The sequence below is a fragment of the Callospermophilus lateralis genome, chromosome 2 (assembly GCF_048772815.1).
Source record: "Callospermophilus lateralis isolate mCalLat2 chromosome 2, mCalLat2.hap1, whole genome shotgun sequence".
In the NCBI taxonomy this organism is placed as follows: Eukaryota; Metazoa; Chordata; class Mammalia; order Rodentia; family Sciuridae; genus Callospermophilus; species Callospermophilus lateralis.
Genome location: NC_135306.1, coordinates 211,161,268 through 211,170,475, shown reverse-complemented (window position 1 = coordinate 211,170,475; position 9,208 = coordinate 211,161,268). Strand labels below are relative to the sequence as shown.

General features: G+C 57.1%; 1 protein-coding gene across 1 annotated transcript; it reads right to left on the bottom strand.

The window, feature by feature from the left end:
• Positions 1–523: 523 nt before the first annotated feature.
• Positions 524–1,486, bottom strand: LOC143390594 (uncharacterized). The gene is made up of 2 exons (XM_077108733.1): positions 1,044–1,486; positions 524–782 (listed from the first exon to the last, which is right to left on the bottom strand). Exons 1-2 carry the CDS (start codon positions 1,484–1,486, stop codon positions 524–526), a joined length of 702 nt encoding a protein of 233 aa, XP_076964848.1.
• Between the last annotated feature and the right edge of the window lie 7,722 nt (positions 1,487–9,208).

Genomic DNA, 9,208 nt, shown 5'->3' with positions numbered 1-9,208 from the left:
AGAAAGCACTGCACCAGGCACACAGTTGGTTCACACAGCTTAGGCTTTATTAAAAGGAAGTTCGTTTGTTATTTTGTTTTTTTAAAACAGGAGAAGTTGGAAGCAACAGGAAGGAAGGAAACCTCTTAGGGAAGTGAGTCAGAGGAGCAGGAAGTGGCCCGGGAGGACCCAGGTGCTGAGGGTCAAGAAGTTGTTTAAGACGATCCTCGGTGAGCGCCCGGAACCTGGCCTGGCTGTGGGGTGGGACCCTGCATCTGAGAAGCCCGGAAAGAGGCAGGCGATGGTCACTGTGGCTGTCAGCTAGGCACGTGCGGAGGGGAAGGCCTCTCTCCGGCACCTAGGAACATGCCTCTCTAGAGGGAGAAAAGTGGAGACAGAGCCCACCCGAGAGGGCGGTGAGAGCAGAGGATGAAAGGCAGGAGAGGTTGTAGTCACCTCAGGGAGGCCAGTGGACAGGAGCTGACCAGGGACAAGAAACGGTTTCTCCAGACACTGAGAAACCCAGAGGCCTGAAGTCAGAGATTTAGATCTTGCACTGGCAGCACACGGGGACGCAGCAGCTGGACTGGCAGCAGGAGGACCCACAGCCTGAGGAGCAGCAGGGCTTGCAGCAGCTGGACTGACAGCAAGAGGACCCACAGCCTGAGGAGCAGCAGGGCTTACAGCAGCTGGACTGGCAGCAGCAGGGCTTGCAGCAGCTGGATTGACAGCAAGAGGACCCACAGCCTGAGGAGCAGCAGGGTTTGCAGCAGCTGGACTGGCAGCAGCAGGGCTTGCAGCAGCTGGACTTGCAGCAGCTGTCCTGACAGCAACAGGGCTTGCAGCAGCTGGACTTGCAGCAGCTATCCTGACAGCAACAGGGCTTGCAGCAGCTGGACTTGCAGCAGCTGTCCTGGCAGCAGCAGGGCTTGCAGCAGCTGGACTTGCAGCAGCTGGATTGGCAGCAGCAGGGCTTGCAGCAGCTGGACTTGCAGCAGCTGTCCTGGCAGCAGCTGGACTTGCAGCAGCTAGACTGACAGCAGCAGGGCTTGCAGCAGCTGGACTTGCAGCAGCTGTCCTGGCAGCAGCAGGGCTTGCAGCAGCTGGACTGGCAACAGGAGGACCCACAGCCTGAGGAGCAACAGGGTTTGCAGCAGCTGGATTGACAGCAGCTGGACTTGCAGCCTCCACAGGAGCCACTTCCCCCCTTGCATCCCCCACAGGAGCCACAGCCCCCCTTGCAACCCCCACAGGAGCCACAGCCCCCCTTGCAGCCCCCACAGGAGCCACAGCCCCCCTTGCAGCCCCCACAGGAGCCACAGCCCCCCTTGCAGCCCCCACAGGAGCCACAGCCCCCCTTGCAGCCCCCACAGGAGCCACAGCTGGAGCAGGAACAGGCTGGCACACAGCAGCACACGGGCTTGCAGCAGCACACGGGCTTGCAGCAGCTGGAGCCACAGCCCCCACAGCTGGAGCCACAGCCCCCTGAGCAGCCACAGCAGGTCATGGTTCTGGAGGTGGAGGGTGGAGGAGGTGAGAGGAGTAGGTGGAGAGGGAGGAGTGAGGTGTGGGGCCTCCGGAGCCAGGGTCTATATACCCCTGTCTGGTGGCCTCACAGGACACATGGTCATTTCCTTGTGGCTGTTTCTGATTTTCCAGATCTCCTCTCCTTTTATTTTTGCGAGGGCCTTCCTCCTGGCTCTACCTTCTGTTTTCTTGATTTGTCTTCCTTATTTATCTGGGGCCCTCTGATTGCTGCTTCAGCTCACGGCTATCAGGTGTGCTGTCAGGAGTCCAGCAGGTCACCTGCTGATGACATGTGACTGCAGGGTGACAGAAAGTTCCTGCCCAGTGTTCTTCCCTGTGCTGTGGATTTCCCCGGGACAACATTCACTTCACATTCTTTCTTAGGTTTCAGAAGTCGTCCGTGGTCTTACTGGGAACAACAAAAAACTGGAGAAAAGGCCCTGGCCCTGATGCTGCCGCCTGCAGGTGGAGCCGGCTGACCTCCCGCGCACACGGGGTGCTCACTGGACGCTGCTGTCTCTCCTCAGCTCCCAGGCTGCTGTCGCCTGCCAGAGCCCCTTACTTTGTTACGCACTGTGTGCAGCCCGCTGGCTGCAGAATCCCTTCCCTGTCCAGTTTCTGAAAATCCCACAAGTTTCTCTGGATGTTTTCTCACTTCTCTGTTCAGACCACTGTCCAGTGCTGGGCCGAGTTCCCTCCTGGAGGGCCTGGCCTGACTGCCCAGCACAGACCCCCGCGGCTCCTGGGGTAGGGTCCCCAGCCTGGGTCCCTGCCCATCCTTACCCAGTTGCTGAAGCATGGAAGGACCCCCTTGGCAGTGGGCATCCCTCATCGTCCTGACAACCCCCTGGGTTGGCCTGAAAACCCCCCATTTGGGGCCCTCTGTAGACGCCTCCCCACAGGGTCATGGCCCTGGTCCCCACGCCTCGGGCCCTTCCAGGTGTGGGGGAGGGAAACCAAACTCCTGTGTCCCCACAGACTGATGCCCCAGGAGAGGCCTGGCTGGGACTGGCCCCTCCTCAGCCCCAGGGAGGCCTGGCCTCCCTCTCCCCCGCCCCACGGGGCCCAGGGCCTTGGGAGGTGAGGGGCCCGTTCACTCCTGTGCTGCTTCAGCTTTGGGAGCCCTCTCCTTCCACGTGCTGATGACGCCTCAGCAGGGGCGGGAGCCCTGAAGGTGGAACCCTGAAAGCCCCCAGACCCCAGCACGCAGCCTGCTCCCAGGGCTGGAGTGTGCTGCTGGAGGGTTGCAAGGCAGGTGTGCCCAGGGGCCCAGGGCTTCCCCTGCCCCACCTGGCACCCACTGTGCACCTTAGCTTTTGGGGAGATGAGGGGTTCCCAGCCAGGCCCTGGCTGGACTCACTGCTGTCTTCAGGAGGTGGACGGGCAGATGGGGCCTGATGACAGAACCTCAGGGGCTTAGACAGACCCTCCCCCGACTCCCACCTCAGGGCTCAGGTCAAGGGCAGACCCTGTCAGGGCCATAGCAGGGGTGGGGGTCCTGAGCTCTGCGGCCAGGGGAGGCTGCAGGGTGCAGGAAGCCTGGGAGGCAGGGGAAGGGAGGTGGGAAAGTAGTCTTGAGGCACTGGAAACACAACTTACCAAAATCACGGGATGCAGCAAGACATCCTAAGAATGTAGTTTATTATGTCAATAACCACCCACTTAAGAAAACTATTGGTCAGGCCCGTGGCCACCAGTTCTGTTCCCACTCCTGGCCAGCACAGGTCGGGTGGCGCTGGTCAGCTTCAGAGTGAAGTTGTGAATGTGACTTCGTAGGGACCAGTGCTGGTACCCACCTTGTCTCCACCACGTGGCTCCACTGCCAGGACCTGCCCCATCAGCCCACGGGCCATGCCTTGTGGGGTGACCACAACTCACTTGTGGAGTCTACCCACCAGGGTGGGAGACCTGGCACCGGGTGTATTACCCGCCATCTCCAGGACATCGTCCCCAGGTCCTGGGAAAAAAGAAACAGAGGAAGAAACAGCCGGAGGGCGCCACAAGACTGCGCTTCCTGCGGTGGCCCTGCGGCCAGGGGACCTGAGCCACTGCAGACGGCACGGAGTGTGGTTCGCTGCCCATATGACATGGCTCCTCTCCCCTCCATCCCTTGCTGAAGCTCTGACCACCTGGTGCGGAGCCTCCTGCTGGGCACTGACCTCAGTTCCCTCAGCTTCGGCTTCATAGGAGCCTGCGAGCGCCTGGGGGAGAGCGCAGAGGGACCCGTAGGGCGCAAGCCAGGGGGTGTTGATGGCGCCACCTGCACCTCGCCTGCTGCCAGAGAGGGATCCGGACAGGTGAGTTCAGGACAGCAGCCACCGCCCTTGGCCTGGGACCCGCGCTCTCCCCGCAGGGCACAGGCTCCTGGAGCAGACGCCCAGCGCCCTGCAACGTGGCCTCAGCGCAGGAGCTGCAGTGGGACGAGCACCTCTCTGTGGGTGCGCTCTCCTCCCTGCCTGGTCTCCTTTCCATCTTCACATTAAACTGGAATTAAGAGGAGAACAAGTTCTCTGGGTACCTGTCCACTGCCACCCCCAGAGTGCTGACCCCCAGAGCTGCCCTTCCGGTGGGCTATCTTGGGGGTTCCTGGACTGGATTAAGGAGGAGTCCATTTCCCAAGGCTGCAGCATCACAGCCCGGATGCTGGAAATGTGAGGAACTGGGCCAAGAAAAGGCTCAATGTAGAGTCAGCCTCAGGAATGTCAGCTGGCTGAAATCGCCAAGGGGTGGCGCACAGGCCATTCTGTTTCTGTCTCAGGGAGCCCAGAAGTACCAGGCAGATGGCATTGGCAGAGTTGAATGCCATCAGTGGTCCATGACCTTCCCAGGTCTACTTCCCCTCGGGAGCAAGCTCAGCCCCTTCTCCACCCAGGACTCCCCCAGGGTGTCGGGCAGCCTCTATCTGCGCCTGCGCCTGAGGTGCAGGTCCAGGGTGGCCCTCCAGGAGTGTGAGGAGAGGCGGGGTCTCCCCGACCTCCCGAGGCTCCTGGTGGGTGGTAGTGCCATGACGTCTGGAGGTGACACCTGGCTGTACCCCAGGCCTGTAGCAGAGAAGCACTCCATTCAGGGCGTCTGTGAAGGGCCTGGTGCTGTCCAGCGGGAGGAAGAGTCGGCCACACTCCCGTCCTCTGTGCAGGGCTTTTCTGGGACGCACCTGGGGTGGCTTTCTGCGGGAGCATCACTTGCGTGTTTTATTTCACTGTGGGCAAACAAGACGATCGAGGAAATGCTGTAGTCATGCTACTGTGTGCTTGCCTTGAGGTCTGCCCCGCTGGTGCCACCATTAGCTTCATCCTCCATGACACCGGGATGACCTGCAGTCTCCTCTTAAGGTGTGCTTGGCCAGACAGCTTCTGATTTTGTATGTTCCTTTGTGTGCACCTTCAGTCATGTGTAAGTGTCCTCAGCAGAGAAGGCTGGCCTGAGTCCTAGGTGAGGGTCCAGGGCACCTCTCACTCACTTCCTGGTGTCCAGGAGAGTGACGGGCACCCAGTGACAGTGTGAAGGCAGGGTCCTCAGAGTGATCCCTGAGCAGTTGTCTTCCACATCTCTTAGCTCTTTGCCACGAAGGATTTCACCTCTTTCTCTGCTGTCTGAGTTGTGAACAAGTTTCCAATATTTTCACCTGCCCTTTGGCTTTGGTTGCAGAATTTTTAAGGACTGATGATTGCAATGCACAACATTTTAATAAGACAGACGTTGTCAACCTTTTACAGCTTATATGTTTTTGAGTTACAGCTCTGCAAGTCTTACTTCTGTAGAACACTAGATAAACAAATCCGCATTACTTTATAAAAGCATTAAATAGCTTCATTTTAAACATAATGTAGATATCGGATGCATTTGGATTTTTTGCTGGATTTTTACATGAGGCATGGACTTAATGCTTTTCTTCAATTATCTAGAGATCTTGGCCAGGTGTGGTGGCACGTGCCTGTGGTCCCAGCTACTTGGCAGTCTGAGGCAGCAGGATCGTTTGAGGCCACAAAGTGAGACCAAACAAAACAAAAGGGAGACTTAGGTGCTGGCCTCTGTCCCTACCAGTACTGGCCCCATCCTGCAGGATGGTATTTGCTTTTCCAGCCGTCTCAGGGACAGCGGCTCTGACAGCTGGATTAACAGAGGGCACAGAGGATGGGGTGCCTCCCACAAAGGTGTGGCAGGGGTTTAGTATAAAGCTTAAAAATCAAAAACAAATACTCTTCAAGGTTTTTGGCTCCATGTTACGGAGCCAAAGCTGCCCCAGTGATCACATCTGGGGGTGCTTGCAGCAGGACAATGACCTCTGTCCTCAGGTTCCACATCCTGAGAATGTCCCAAACCAGTCAGTACCGAAGGAGTGCAGGCCCTTTGCGGTCATCGCTCCTGGACAGCCCTGCACAACTGCTACCTGCATGGAACTTACTGCAGTAGGTGTTCAACCAGCAGGAGCCAGGGGACAAGCAGGGTGTGATGGGTCCTGCGTAGGCTGTGCCCGCTGTGGTTGGGGTGTCTCTGGGGGTCCTGGGGCCAAGGCTTGCGGATACCCAGGGCAGCTGGTCTTACGCACTCTGCGTCACTCCTGCCCCAGAGCTGCGTCTTGAAGGGGGGTGACGGCACTGTCCCATGTGTGGCTTCCGCGGTGAACTCCCCCCAGGGCAGAGGCCATTAAGAGGAACTTGGCAGGAGCAGGTGCCCCTAGCTAGGGACAGGAGTCCTCATTCCAAAGTAGGGTCTCTATACACATTTTGATATGACTTTAGGACACTTACAGGAGAGAAACAGGACAGATGTGCATAATGGATCTGCCTGACCCGGTTTCTTAGAATAAGTAGAACAAACAAAAATCAAACTGAAAATTGAAGAAGAATGGCTAACACCATCTCATGCTCAAACCCAAAGGCCCAGACCAGAGCCTGTCGTCTTACCAGAGGGAAGCGTGCCCCACCTCCAAGTCCACCCCTGGCGTGGACGGGACACCAGGACACGGTCACTGGGATGATCTCTAACACTCAGGGCCACTCCTTGGCCACACTGTCTACCCCATGAGCTTTAGGGTGGATGTTCCTAGATACAAACCTCAACAGAATCCATACAGCTTCTCCCTGGCTGCTAACACCACAGCGACTGGAACCAGTAAGGTCCTCCATGACGTCCCGAGGCCTGGGCTTGCCTGTGCATGTTCCACAAGCCCAGGGACAACAGCTGCAAGGGGGAGGGAGAGTGAGCCGGCTCTGGCCACCTGAAGTGACCAGACATCTGAGTCCCCATGGCAGCCAAGTTGGCTGGATTATAGTGGAAAGCGGCTGGAGGCTGAGTGGTGGGGTGGTCGCTGTGGGGACGATCGTGGCTAAAGGTGGCAGTGTCAGAGCAGGACCCTAGGGAGCTTGCAAGGAGAGACTGGCCATGAGTATCTGAGGTCAGTGCAGTGCCAGGGTCCTGATGGCAGCCAGTGAGGGCCTCCAACTGCAGTTCCTGCTGCCAGGTCTGTTGCACTTGGTGAGGTACTGGACGGGAGGAGGCAAGGTCCTCCCACACAGGAGGGGACTCAGGGAAGACGCAGCCCTCACTTGGAACCCCAGCTCTTCCGCAACTTCTTTTTGTGGAAGCAGCCCCTCCCCTTCTGTGGAATCAATCATCTGCAAAGGAATCTTATTGTCACACGTGGACATGTTGATTCTCCTCTGGGGGCTACAACAGGCCCTGCCACCGAGCCCCTTTGAACACCAGGCCTGCAGCACAGCAGAAGTCCTGCAGCCATGCAGAAGCCAAAGCCTGTCCAAGTAGAGAGGACTACACCCAGAAAGACTGGGAGGGTCTTGATTCCACCGGCAAGTTTCAAGGCACAAATTGGTGTAGACTCTAAGGATGTTAAACCAAGAAGACAGACAAAGCTTAATAAGGCCGAGTCGTCAATCGAGAGTCTGCGTCTTGGATCAACCCAGGTGCTTGGTGGTGGTTTTTAGCATTTGCAGGTTGCCCAGAAGTTGGTGGTGGACCTCCGTCCATGAGGTCGAGACACGGGAACTTCCCTAATGTGCTCTCGAGGTGGGCCTACAAACCCGTTGAGAGGGACTGTGGGGTAAGCTGCTCAGCCTCACCCTCTCTGTTCCCCGTGAGAGGCAGTGAGAGGCCCGGCATCCTGGAAGACCCTGCCGTGGCCCCCTTCCCTGAGCGCACAGTGGTGGGGCAGCAAAGGGGCCACAAGAGGCAGAGGGCGAGTGACAGCCCTGGGCCCTGAGGGCCATGTAGTGCTATGGTGTTGTGTTTTCTCACAGGTGCCAGGGTGAGCCTATAGAGGCGTCAAATGGGCAGGAGGTTGCGTGCGCGCGCGCTCACACACACACACACACACACACACACACACACACACACCCCGTGCGCGGGTGTGTTCATGGGAGTGTACAGACTATTGCTGTGTCCTTCTCTTAACCCTGTTCAAGACTCGAGGCCTCCTGGTTGAAGAAACACGGTGTCTGCAGGGCCCCGGAGTCTGCCGTGGCTGCCGCACCTCCTACCAGTGTTCACGCAGCTCCTGCCGCACACCCGCCGCTGACTGGGCGATGCTGGTCTCCAGAGGCCCCAGATGCTGCTGCAGCTCTGGTCGGGGCCTCAGGGGCCTCTGGAGCTACTCACGTAGTGGGTCCCCCCAAAGAGTCAACAGGAAGCCACGGGCAGGAGCTTGGGCACATCCCAGCTAAGTCGAGTTGAGATCATGCAAAGCCCCTGGGCCCAGCGGGGGGCTCTGGGTGCCTACAGCAGCAGCAGGAGGATGTGTGGTTGCAGACTGGCTGCAGGATACACGGCCTGTGGCTGTGGGTGAGCAGCTCCCAGCCAGCCATGTTCCTGCTCTGTGTCCCTGTGCGATGGGGAGGCCCGGGCGCAGCTGGTCTTCCAGGGAGGGTACAACCCTCAGCTGTCAGTTTCTTGTCCCCACATGCCACTCTGCTCTGCTGTCCGTTGGCACTCTGAGCCAGCTTGGTCGCTGTAGCGGCTGGAAGGACAACATTCGGGCAGGACCATGCCATTACTGGAGGAATCAGAAAGCCTCTCTCCACAGGACGACTCTGATGCTGGGGGCCACTGTAAAATAGCACCTCAGTGCCATGGCGCTCAGAGGGCTCGGCCATCAGAGAAGCGAGTGACTCAAAAAGCTGCTGCCCCTGAATTTATGGGGACGAGATGTCCTAGATCAATCAGGTTTGACATTAACAAATAACATCAATCAAAATGCACCCACTATTATGGCTAGACAAGGTTTTAGGAAAGAAAAAGATTAGAAAAACAAGAACAAGGTATAGCAGCACCAATACAAATAGATCAAGGAATGGACAGACATGGGTTGGATTTTCAGAAGGGGTCACTGAGGCAATAAAAATTACTTGGAAATCAGAAAGACCAGTATGGGTTCCTCAGTGGCCCCTGACTAAAGAAAAGATACAAGTAGCCCATGACCTGGTCAAACAATAATTAGCGGAGGGACATATACAACCTTCCATATCTCCCCATAATACTCCCATTTTTGTCATCAAAAATAAATCTGGTAAATGGAGATTACTGCAAGATTTAAGAGCCATTAATAATGAGATGGTTATTATGGGACCTGCTCAATCGGGGATTCCCCAATTGTCTGCTTTGCCAAAAACCTGGTATGTTTTAGCTATAGATATTAAAGATTGTTTTTTTTCAATTCCAATTCATCCTGAGGATAGTCCACGTTTTG

Bases quoted from the DNA above. Each gene is read 5' to 3' on its own strand.
- LOC143390594 (XM_077108733.1), bottom strand. From the start codon at position 1,486: ATGACCTGCTGTGGCTGCTCAGGGGGCTGTGGCTCCAGCTGTGGGGGC. The intron at 783-1,043 runs GTCCAGCTGCTG...CTGCAAGTCCAG, and splicing joins TGCCAGGACAGCTGCTGCAA to CTGCTGCAAGCCCTGCTGCT.